Below are 13041 nucleotides of genomic sequence, written 5' to 3' on the forward strand. Positions count from 1 at the left end.
TTCTAGCTGGGCTCATTGCTCTGATCAGCCTATGCGTGGTCACTGCAGCTGTTTCGCTTCTCCTTAAACGAATAAAATGGTATCTAGTTTCTTAAATTTAACAACCTTCACAACAAATGATCAGATTAGAGCTTTTTGACACTAAAGTAAAACAGAATTTATTTAAACATATAGAGCGCCATCTTGTGTCCATTGCAGATATTCACCCTGCTGAAAAAAACAATAAAACCATTACAGAAAAATTCTAATGGTTTCCATTAAAATACCAATAGGAACCGTTAGCTTTTACCATTAAAACCACTACACTGTAGTGTGTTTTGGGCCATATCCAATTAAAGCCAATACATAGAACCAATACAAAAAACCAATAGAAACCATTAGAGACCAACAAAAACCAATACACTGTAGTCCCAGCTAGAAATAAAAAGTTCTAAGAACGTTCCCTGAAAGTTCCCGAATGTTCCCAAAAACATTCTGCCAACGTTAAAAGCGGCTAGATTTTTTTAAGTTCTAGGAACGTTTCTGTTGTCTGAACGTTAGAGTAATGTTACATTTTACCATTTTTAAACGTTATGACAATGTCATGTTTTAATGTTCACACAATGTTTAAAACAACAACTGTTTATTATATTGACTTGTTTAATTGTTATATAAATGATAGAGAAACATTGCATTTTATTATTTTATAAAACATTATTTCTGAATGTTCAGTAAATATATTGCTGTAGAAAACACAATTCACTTACTAGGTTTAGATGTTGATGTTTTGTTTCATTTTAAGTCACCCTTATTGTGATTAGTGTTTGTTTTAGTTGGTCTCTTCACACTTGTCTTTTTGCTTGCTAGTTTTTTTCCTGGTTGTGTTAGCTTTGTGTTAATGTACCACATTTGATATGAACATGCCAAGTTAATAGTGTTATTCTGCGGTTGTTGGTACATAATGGTAAAGATCATCACCTAATTCATTTACTATTCAAAACTTTATTTTCTGTCAAAAATGTAAATGAGATCCAGCTCTTTCACAGCAGTTTGTCATTAAGGAGTTTTAGAAAATTTGGACAAAAAATATCCGCTGTATAACTGGGATGCACAAACATCAAGAATCAGACTATGAATCTCAATCATGGTGACAATTAAATGAAAAACTTCATGCTGCAATGCATGCTGGGTATTAACAAATTAAAAACCTTATTCAGGACTCCCAGCATGCACTGCAGCATGGATAAATAATGATTTTTTTGACAATTTTAATTGTCACCATGGTTGAGATTAATAGTCTGATTCTTGATGTTTGTGCATCCCAATTTTACAGTGGATATTTTTTGTCCAAAGTTTCTAAAACTCCTTAATGACAAACTGCTGTGAAAGAGTTGGATCTAATATACAATATTGGCAGAAAATAAACTTTTGATTAGTAAATGAACTAGGTGATGATCTTTACCATTATGTACCAACAACCACAGATATACACTAATAACTTTTCATAACAAATGTGGTGCATTAACACAAAGTTAACACAACCAGGAAAAAACTAGTAGGCAAAAAGTCAAGTGTCAAGAGACCAACTAAAACAAACACGAATCACAATAAGGGTGACTTAAAATGAAACATCAACATCTAAACCTAGCAATATATTTACTGAACATTCAGAAATAATGTTTTATAAAATAATAAAATGCAATGTTTCTCTATCATTTACATAACAATTAAACAAGTCAATATAATAAACAGCTGTTGTTTTAAACATTGTGTGAACATTAAAACATGACATTGTCATAACGTTTAAAAATTGTAAAATGTAACATTACTCTAACGTTCAGACAACAGAAACGTTCCTAGAACTTAAAAAAAACTAGCCGCTTTTAACGTTGGCAGAATGCTTTTGGGAACATTCGGGAACTTTCAGGGAACGTTCTTAGAACTTTTTATTTCTAGCTGGGGTGTGTTTTGGGCCATATTCCATTAGAACCAATACAATTCCCAATAAAACCAATAGAATTTCTGTGATGGTGTCTTGGTTTTTTAGCAGGGCACCACTACAGCATCTTTGACTGACCGTTGTCACTTTTGTGAACTGTTAAGAATGAGCATTAGTAAATATAATTCAGTCTAATTTGTTTCTCTTAGCAAGTAATTTATCATTTATTGGAACAAAATGAGATCCCGTCATAAAAGAGACATGTTGCTTGTTACATCAGTTAAAAAAAATAAAAAACACAAACACTCTTGATAACATAAACATTACATTTATGCAACTCGACAACATAAAAAAGTATTTTTTTAACACACACTTGAAAATATTTATTAATTTGGCAGATGGTTTTATCAATCTGACTTACAGTGCATATATGGACTTTACATTTTCAAACCCTTTGACTTTGTTACGAGTCCTACTCTACTATTAGTTCACGTGTTTTTATACGTTTCATTTTATAAAGCTGACTATACTCATTCATTGGGGTAACAGTATTTAACATAAAAAGTATAAAGTATGCATACATGAACAGAGAAACAGAGACTTTTGATGTTCACTAACATCTACATACATAATATGATTATATGAATATTATATGCAGCATAACTTAAATAAAATCTAAGGTTAACAATTATACAAAGATTAGATCATTTCTGTAGGTCAGCATAGACTCAGACTATGGAGTAGATAGCAAATATTAAATTGTGTATTAAACACAAGTATCAGAGAAATGAGCAGGCAAGTAAACCAATGGTTTTAAAGAAATGGCTTTGAAATCTTTCAGGTGAAAGATGAATTTGCACATGTACTGCTGAGTATAATACTGTCCATGTAACAGGTGGATGAGAAAGAAGACTGTGGTTTTGGAAATGCAGGAGCAGAGTAAAAGAAACATTGATGAAGCACTGGTATGTAGTCCTTTATTTAACTAGACCAGACAAAGACTGAAGATAAGGTTACCAACTTGAACTCATCAATGTGAGGGTGATTCTGTAAGTTACAGTGATGTTGATGTGTTTTTTTTTATGTAAAACTGGACGTCTTAAACCACCAAAGCTGTTTCTAAATCCCCTTTCTGAATCTTTCTAATGACACCTGTAAGAAACAAAGACAACAAAAAAATCAAGGATGACCAGAAAGGGAAAAGCTGATTTGCTAACTGTTGCTGTGTTAAGCGGGCTGTAATGTTCAAGGAAACAAATAAATACTCTGATACTGTATAACCACAGAACTACAGTGTTTACATATAAAGCCATACGTGTCCACATAAAAACCGCCAACTTTCTATTTCATTCATACAGACAGAGTGATGCTAGTCTAAAAATTCTGGTTTATTTTCAAACCAGTGTTGAGTCAAATAGGGACAAACCCAGCTGATGGGTTAAATCAACTCCTTGACAAAACAAGGAGTTAAACATCCATCCCAGCATAGGTTAAATTACAACCCAATGGCTGGCATTGTCCTGCAGGGTAAAAAATGTCCAAGCATTTTTTTTTTAGACTGTACAGTTAAAGGGGACATATTATGAGATTTTTTTTAAGATGAAAACTAAGTCTAAAATAGGTCTGAGCAAAAGTGTGCCGTTTTGGGTGTGTCATTTAAAATGCAAATGAGCGGATGAAGTGCAACCACTGATCACAATGATGGTGGTTTGTTGCAATTGAAACTCAATTGTGCTGTGAAATATTTTATCTCTCTCTTTCTCTCCATACTAAATGGTTGTGCTGTGGTTGGATAGTGCAGATAAAGGGGGCGGTATTACCTTATTGTGACATCACAATAAGGGCCAAATTACAATGACCTATTTTTCACATGCTTGCAGAAAATGGTTTACCAAAACTAAGATATTGGGTTGATCTTTTTAACATTTTCTAGGTTGATAGAAGCACTGGGGACACAATTATAGCACTTAAACATGGAAAAAGTCTGATTTTCATAATATGTCCCCTTTAAGGATCTACTTTTCAATCATCTTTTGATAGTAAAAAAGTTTTATTATATATGAAACTAATATTTTGGGGTATTAAAAGGATTTACACCTTAAAATAATTTGACGCTCAGAAAATGAATCTTATACACATTAGGCTGCATTTACCCTGGCACATCCGGACTGCGTCTAAACACACATATCCGATTCAGGTTGATTATGACGTCAGTGTTACACGAAGGATTGTCATCATTTCGCACCTGAAGTAAGGAGGCGTTACATGCGGCTGCACCTGGCAACGCCAGCGCAAAATAAAGAGCATTAAAGGGACAATAAGTAGGATTTCCCCCATCTAGTGGTGAAATTGTATTTTGCATTCAAACGTATACAGTAGTGCTCTTTAGCGCCTCGCTTTTCCAAATGCGTGTTGCAACTACGGTAGCCGTTATGTACCTTCTACAGTGTCCGTTTCAGCTGGTTCACGTGTCTTGAATGAAAATGCATTGGTAGGCTAGTGCTTTTTGTCCCTCTCTGCTATTATAGTTTATCAATACGGCGAAATGACATGGAAGTCTCCTTGGACTTACCCGTTCAATGTAAGTAAAGAGGAGAAATTCTAAGCTTACAAAAAAAAGTCAGATCACTGGCAGAGATCATTTGACACCAATGAGGACATATTCATGAATAAAGACATTGATTTTGATTAATAAAACACTACTACATTCCCTTTTAAGCAAAGTATAAGTAAGTTAACAACCACAGTATTCAAGACAGAATGACTTGCCCATTTTATGAGCTACTGGAGCGAATTTTGGGCGATAAACCTCGCTGCCGACCCCCCGAAGTTCTCAACAGTTTTTCAGAGGAAGACGTGATGACGGAGAAAGACAATTTGGATGATGATGATGCCGAAGGTAATCATTAACAATGGCCTTTACTTTCAATATGTGATGATGATATTAGTGTTAGATAGCTAACAGTTAACCCTATAACTGTCACTGTCCCACAGGTGGGACGTTTGGCATTACATATTTAAAACAATAATTACATAGTCTAAACCTACACCAATCTTGACAAACTATATACCGTTGGAAAGCTCTAAGAATGTAGTTTTAATATATCAACACAATTTTGAAAAAAAAGTATGTAGTAAGAGTCATTTTCTAAAATGTCGCAGACCAACAGGTGGGCCCAAAATGTTATTACATATTTATTTGTAAATATCCCATTAACCTGAAATAACCTCAACAAACTATATATTGTTGGAAAGCTCAGGGAATGTAGTTTTCATATTTCAAGGCCATTTGATGATAGAATTTGTATAGGGACAGTTATTTTGTTAAATGTCACTCACCCCATAGGAATACATATAAATGATTATAAATTTATAACACTAATACCCTATAAACTTGAAATAATCTTGACAAACTATATATTGTTGGAAAGCTCTAGGAATGTAGTTTTCATATTTCAAGGCCATTTGATGATGGAAATTTAGTAGGGACAGTCATTTTGTTATTTGTCGCTGACCCTGTAGGAGTCCATATGAATTTGTATATATTCATAATTCTAATATTCTTCAAAATGAATATATGAATCTTCAAAAATCTTGACAAACTATATATCGTTGGAAAGCTTTAAGAATGTAGTTTTCATATTTCAAAACCTTTTTGCATTAAACACAATGCAGAGACAGTAATTTATCAACTTTTGACAAGATATTGCAACTAACCGTTGACACCTAGTGGCCTTGGTTGGTAAAACCACTAAAAGTGTGACAGAAACTTCATTTTTTGTTATTTTCACCTAAAATTTGGTTCAGAACTAGTTGAGACTTGTGTCTTTATTGGTGTGGTGTTTTGAGAGTAAAACATTTTAATTTTTATATACATTTGATTAGAGAGTATATACTTTATTGCATTATTTTTATTATTGAAAATAAATTTAAACGGGTATAACTTTTTTGTCATTTAATATTTACAACTTCAAACACCTCAGTGTAAAACTATAAATTGTCTTCTTAAAAAAGAGACCAAGATTTTGCTTCTAAACCAAAGAATGCCAGAGTTATAGTCATTTTAACATGCAGATCACCTTTTCACCCCCCCACTCAAAAGGGGCAGTGACAGTTATAGGGTTAAGCTAGAATTCTGTCTGGGAGGGAGTTTAATGTAAACATAGACATCGGATATGAGGCGTGTCTAAAGTAGCCTATGTGTAAATGTGAAGTGTAAATGCACCTTACTGTATTACTCACCTGTGACAATCACACGCAGTCTCCTGAAAGAGACATTTCCACTGAGGATGGTCTTTAGTGTATAAACACCAGCATGTCTTTTTCTAATGTTTTTGATGGTGAGATCTCCAGTCTGATGATCCAGCTCCAGTGTATTGTTGAATACATCATTACCACCATCACATGTATAGAAGATATCAAATGCGCTGTCAATTTGAGCTATTATAGACTCTTTATCTCCAAACATCCACTCTATCTTCTCATCTCTTTGTATTTCAGTAACATGAGTCTCTAAAGTGACAGACTCTCCTGCATTCACTGTCATTACTTTACCTGTAACAGCACCACATTGAAACAGAATAAGTATTTTGAATAATTCTCCACAATTCCATAAGCAGGGCTTTCATAATCTGATGCTAACCTTCCAAAAATGACAAATGTTTCTTTACATGTAGATTTAAGCAGGGTTAAATTCCTCACTGTAATTTGTCATAAAGAATGTATATATCTAAATAGTGCAGAAAACTGAGATACTATTACTCACCAATGACAATCACATAAAATTTCTTGGAAGACAGGTTTCCATTTTTTATGGTCTTTAGCCGATAAAATCCAGATTGTTCATTTGTGATGTCTTTGATGGAGAGATCTCCAGTCTTTTGGTTCAGTGTCAGTCTGTCTCTGAATCTTTCATCAAAATAATTGATTCTTCCTTTTGTGCTTTTAGCAATGGTGACCTCTTGAGGTCCAAACCTCCACTCGATCTCATCATCACTCTGTATGTCAGTAAGATCAGTGTGTAGAGTAACAGAACCTCCCTTCAACACTGACTCCATCTTATCTGTCGCAACAACAAACATGTGATTACAAACACAAAATTTTAACTTGGATATGTATATTTTAAATATGTTACACCATCAATTTTACTTGATCAAAATAAAGCTTATTATTTTCCTCTTGTTGAATCAGCTGATGTTGATTCTTACCCCAACATTTGTCTATCCAGTGAAACCTCAAGCGATAGTAAATTACAGCAACAGTTACAGCAGCAATAAGGAGGAAAGTAAAACATATTCCGGCTACAGCACCTAAAGACAGACCCAATGCTGCAATGATAGAAAAAAATATTAGTGTAAAATAATCATGTGTATAGTAAATAGACCAACACATACGAGTAAAACAGGATAAATGCCACTGTATTCTATTGAAACAGCTTCATAAACATCATGAACACATTTAATGTAACATCAGGTATTTGTTTTGAGATGAAAATCATCTCTTTACACTAAATAAATGCTGGGTTGTTTGGATGTAATTGGTAAAAATTGATAAACCCAACTATTGGATAAATAAAGCAGAAAATGTCCACATTTGTTGAAAAAACCCAGCATTTCTTTAGGATATAAGCTTGGCTTCAGAATATAAAAACAATATGAACCATAGATTCATATGTGATGTTTATTTTGTTATATGTCTGTTTTTACTGAAAGAGAGTAGCTTGGGCATTCAGCTAAATCACACATTTTTTTTGGGGGGGGGGGGGTACACTGAAAAAATAATACGCTGGATTTACTTAAAAATATAGTGCATAATTTCTGCATCCATTTTTTAAGTAAGTTTCACATGGAATTGGCTTACTTAAAATTTCAAGTAAAACTTACTTGAAAAACTATATTTTTAAGTAAATCAAGCTTATAATTTTTTACAGTGTAAAAAAGCAACCAGTTAATGTTTTCAAATCAAGAGTTTCTATGCATAGAATATTAATATATGCATTAATATATGAATAAAACATAAATATTTTTCTCAAACAAATCATTGTTTTGCTTTAGAAGAAAGTTGTTAACCCACTAGTTATTCAGATCACTTTAATAATGGATAATAAACTTTAAACAGTATCAAATAAAGGTGCTGTCATTTTTTTCTTCAACATTTCTGAATTGATCCAAAGCCAAAAAATTAAGATCTAAATCTTTAATTTTGTAATGAACCTGGACATTTAAACAACATACACAGGTCTTTGTGTGCAAAACTTTGTGCAAGTGTGTGCAACATTTCATTTACATAGACTGGATGTCATTGTTAAAAGGTGTAAGCAGCCATTTTTTGAGATATTTTGGCTTTGGAGACACGTTGTTATACACATTTTGTACAGTCTATGAGCTAGCTACTTAACCATGTCCATGGCTTTACAGCATAAATTTTTTTCACTGCATGTCTTGTAAATCCTGACAGTTTTTTTGCAAAAGATGGTATGTGTTGTCACAAGCTGTTAGTAATCTAGCCCTTCAAATCTAACAGGTTATTTCCTGGAAAGTAATCACAAACAAAATCTAGAAGAGTAACTAAAAGTGAACATACAAGTTTACTAAATACCAAAGAATGTTAAAGGGACACTTTACTTTTTTGAAAATATGCTCATTTTCCAGCTCCCCTAGAGAGAGAACATTTGACTTTTACAGTTTTGGAATCCATTCAACTGATCTCCGGGTCTGGCAGTACCACTTTTAGCATAGCTTAGCATAATCTATTGAATCTGATTTGACCATTAGCATCGCGCTAAAAATAACCAAATAGTTTCGATATTTTTCCAGTTTAAAACTCTTCTGTAGTTACATCATCTACTAATACCAACAGAAAATTAAAAGTTGTGATTTTCTAGGCAGATATGGCTAGGAATTATACTCTCATTTTGGCGTAATAATCAAGGACTTTATGCTCTCATAACATGGCTGCATTTTATGCAATCTGTACATAAACAGTGTTTTTTAGGGATGATCCTGGATCAGTTTCAAACATAGACAGCTAAACTAACATTAAAAATAATAAAATTGACTATTAAAATGTACTCACCACACACAGTAACTGTGATTGACTGATGTATGGTGTGTGTACTGCTGTTGCTGATATCTAGTTCATAAACTCCAGAATCTGTGTTTCTGATGTTTGTGATGGTGAGAGATCCAGTCTGATGGTCCAGTTGGAGTCTATTTTTGAATATCCCATCATGAACATCATCATGTATAGAGAAGATACCAGCCGTTCTGTCGAGTTCGGCTAGAGGAGAGTTTTCATGACGAAATCTCCACCGTATCACATCATGTTTCTTGACATCAGGAACATCGGTTAGTAAAGTAACAGATTCTCCCCCGATCACTGACACAGACTTCCCTTTACCTGCACCAAACACACCTGCACAATAGGATTTCTTATAGAAAACACCTGAAAAGATTTTGTTCAGAAATTCAAAAGTTACTTTGATATAACTAATGAATGTCTAGTTTTAAAATCAAAGCAAACTTGAGATTAATCCATTTAAACTGCATTTAGAGGTAACTGCAAACATTTAAATCCGCCATATTTTACAGTGAAATTTATTATAGGTATATTATACTACACGAAACTGTATGCCAGTTACATATTTACAGTGAAGTGCTTAAAAATTATCTAAAAATAGTGTTAAATTGTATAAAATACTCACCACTAACAATGAAAATGGTTTCTATAGTCTCACTGCTCACACTGATCTTAAGTTTATAAACTCCAGAGTCTTTTGTTATAAAGTTTGTGAGGGTGAGATCTCCAGTCTGATCATTCAGCTTCAGTCTGTCTCTGAATCTCCCATCAAGTACATCATCATTTAGTGACATAATACTGGCCACTTTATTGATTTGAGCTATGCGAACCCCATTAAATCTCCAATCTATCACATCATCTGTCCGTATTTCAGTAAGATTAGTGTGTAGTGCAGGGCTATTCAATTGGCGGCCCGCGGGCCAAACCCGGCCCCCAAGGTAATTTGATCCGGCCCTTTATGTAGTCTGTAAAAAAGACATCTCTAAAATAAATTTAGTAAGTTAGACAACGGGCCGTACAGTTACGAGTTGATGCGCGTGCGCCTGTTTCATGCAGCATGAGCTGCAGAGCGCGAGTCACGTGACTGGTGCGAGCAGCTGTGTCACGTGATTATATTCCCGCTTTGGTCCACAAGTTCAAAGCGATCGCCTCCCCCGCTCGCGCCCGCGTCTCAAGACGCGATAGCTGACAGTGGTGAGTTAAGAGACCGAACTCTATGGTTGTTTTAACTTTATTTGTTGTATTTTCAAACACCTTTTCCGATAATTGTTGTCTGATATGTTTATGCTTATCCACAATGACGTTAGATAAAGGAAACTCGTTGAAACGATTTTGTGAACTAGATAAAAAGATCCTGCAGTTTCTCCAAAATTCAAAGCAGACAAAGGCTCAAATATTATGCGAGTCATCGTTCTCACACAAGAATGCAATTAAAACGAGTAGCAGTAGTCACCCATCGCTCACAGCCCAGCACCTGCACCACTGTATGCGTATCATGCTGACAAACATACACCTGATTTTACTGCTCTTGCGAAATCTAAAAACATATTCTGTTTATTAGAAGGTAGCCTACTGTTTGCCAAGTATTAAGATGGCTGTTGTAGTTTAAATAGGGCTACTGTAATAATTAGCTTTTGACAAAAAAACAGCAAAAAACAATTATGTTCCATATTATAAACTTTTTTGCTATGTGCATAGTGCACTGAAGTGAGTAAATGAGTTAAATTCTCAATAAGTGTGATATGGATCTTATTTACCTATTTAAATGAAGAATAAAGCTTACTTGGGCATCTTACAATGCACTTATGTTGTTATGCAGTTTTAAAATACAATATATGAACATATCTGGATGTAGAAAAAGCCTACTTTGACATCTAACAATGCACTAATGTTGTTGAATGCAGTTTCGAACTACATGTTTGTAGAAAAAGCCTATTGTACAATGCACTGATTTTGTTGTTGTGCAGTTTCAAAATACAACATGAATATGTTTAAATGTAGAAAAATGTAGTCATCATCACTGTTATATCTCCGGCCCCTCATTTAAGATACTTTTTATGAACTGGCCCCCACGACAAACTAATTGAATAGCCCTGGTGTAGTGTAACAGAATCTCCCTCCATTACTGACACTGACACTGAAGTTGACTTCACTTTAACACCAAACACACCTGCACACACAAACAGAAAAATTGAGATCAACTGAGATCATTGAGTGATGCCTACTTAAAACTTTCATCTGACATTCTGAAATCAACATTAAAATGGTTTAAGAGTCTCAGTTTCAACCTCTGTTAACCACAAAGTCAGGATATTTGCTATCTAACCATCATGTGATCTTTCAAAAACAACACAGAGCTGCAAAATTGTTGAACAAAAGATAAATGTATGTATAAAGATATATTTCATTTGAATCTTTGTTATAAAGCCTATCCACTAAACCAAAACTCATACATAAAATACAGATCTGTGCCAAGTGAAACCAAAAGTGTTGCAGAAATGTTGATAAATGAACTTACCATTTATAAATAAAGAGATGACGAAGAGTAAAGTCACCATCTTCATTTTTGCTGTAGGTGTTTAGTTAAAATAAATGTAAAGTAAAGATATTGAAATGTTCAGTGTTACTAGAGTGAGCTACACCTGAAACCCACTAACCCAGCGACAGGTATTACAACATTTATCACTGAGATATTTGGGCGGAGAATTCACAAAAAGGCAAAGCTTTGAAATCTCACTGAGTATGTGTGAAATGAAAGGAATAAGGAAATAAATGTGAGTTATGCGACTTCCATGGAACCTGATCAATCTATGAGCAGGTTACTACAAAAAAGGAATGTTTTAATGGGCCTGTATGCAAGATATTTTATGAAGTTATCACGTTTTATTGCTATATGTGCTTGTAGCAAACATAAAAAAGACCTTTTCTGGCTTACATAGATTAACTTCAAACCTCCGAACTGATGTTTATGCAAGTTCATCTATCAGGATGATTTTGGTAAACTGCATCTGTTTTGGCCGAGGCTTGCCTACATTATATAGGTGTGCATGAGCACAGGCAATAATTTGATGGTTGTAGTTCACTTAACGACCACAGGTGCCATTACAAAATCACTCCATATCTTCTATTTAGATATAGTGTGCATTTTGTAAACCTGACATACAGAAAATTTACTTCACCTGTTCAAAGTTTCCATGCAACCAAACAGGTATTAGACCAGTGGTTCTCAACTCCAGTCCTCGGGACCCACTGCTCTGCACATTTTGGATGTCTCCCTTATTTAACACACCTGATTCAGATCATCAGCTCGTTAGGATAGATTTCATTGAACTGAACTGGGTGTGTCAGATATGAGAGACATCCAAAAAGTTCAGAGCAGTGGGTCCCGAGGACTGGAGTTGAGAACCACTGTATTAGACTAATCCTTACTAAAAAAATCCAGCATAAGGTGGCTTAAGGTGGTCCTCCCAGCCTGACCAGCTAAGTCCAGCTAGACCAGATTAAAGGGACACACTTTTTTTGAAAATATGCTCATTTTCCAGCTCCCCTAGAGTTAAACATTAGATTTTTCCCATTTTGGAATCCATTCAGCTGATCTCCGGGTCTGGCTGTACCACTTTTAGCATAGCTTAGCATAATCCATTGAATCTGATTAGACCATTAGCATTGCACTAAAAATAACCATATTATTTTTTCCTATTTAAAACTTGACTCTTCTGTAGTTACGTCATGTGTTAAGACCGACAGAAAATTAAAAGTTGTGATTTTCTAGGCAGATATAGCTAGGAACTATACTCTCATTCTGGTGTAATAATCAAGGACTTGCTGCCGTAACATGGCTGCAGCAGGCGTAGTGATATGAGCAGTGCCTGAAAATAGTCCCCTTGGTAACCTTTAATAGCAGAGGACTACTTTCGGGCTTCAGACACCATTACAAAATGCCGGACGCCAAATATAGTACAAATGTAGTTTCGGGCACAGCCAGAGTAATGGGTTTAAACTAATTTAAATGAACTGAAATTCTGTAGAAATTACAATGTTATTGC

The 13041-nt window shown here is 34.6% G+C and overlaps 1 protein-coding gene across 1 annotated transcript; it reads right to left on the bottom strand.

Moving 5' to 3' along the window:
* Positions 1 to 1929: 1929 nt before the first annotated feature.
* LOC141362958 (uncharacterized) lies at positions 1930 to 11559 on the bottom strand. Its single transcript, XM_073865279.1, has 6 exons — positions 11514 to 11559; positions 8993 to 9361; positions 7126 to 7245; positions 6684 to 6980; positions 6161 to 6472; positions 1930 to 3070 (listed from the first exon to the last, which is right to left on the bottom strand). The coding sequence occupies exons 1-6, from the start codon at positions 11557 to 11559 to the stop codon at positions 3018 to 3020; spliced, it is 1197 nt and encodes a 398-aa protein (XP_073721380.1). The 3' UTR covers positions 1930 to 3017.
* Between the last annotated feature and the right edge of the window lie 1482 nt (positions 11560 to 13041).

The sequence above is a fragment of the Misgurnus anguillicaudatus genome, unplaced genomic scaffold (assembly GCF_027580225.2).
Source record: "Misgurnus anguillicaudatus unplaced genomic scaffold, ASM2758022v2 HiC_scaffold_31, whole genome shotgun sequence".
NCBI lineage: Eukaryota > Metazoa > Chordata > Actinopteri > Cypriniformes > Cobitidae > Misgurnus > Misgurnus anguillicaudatus.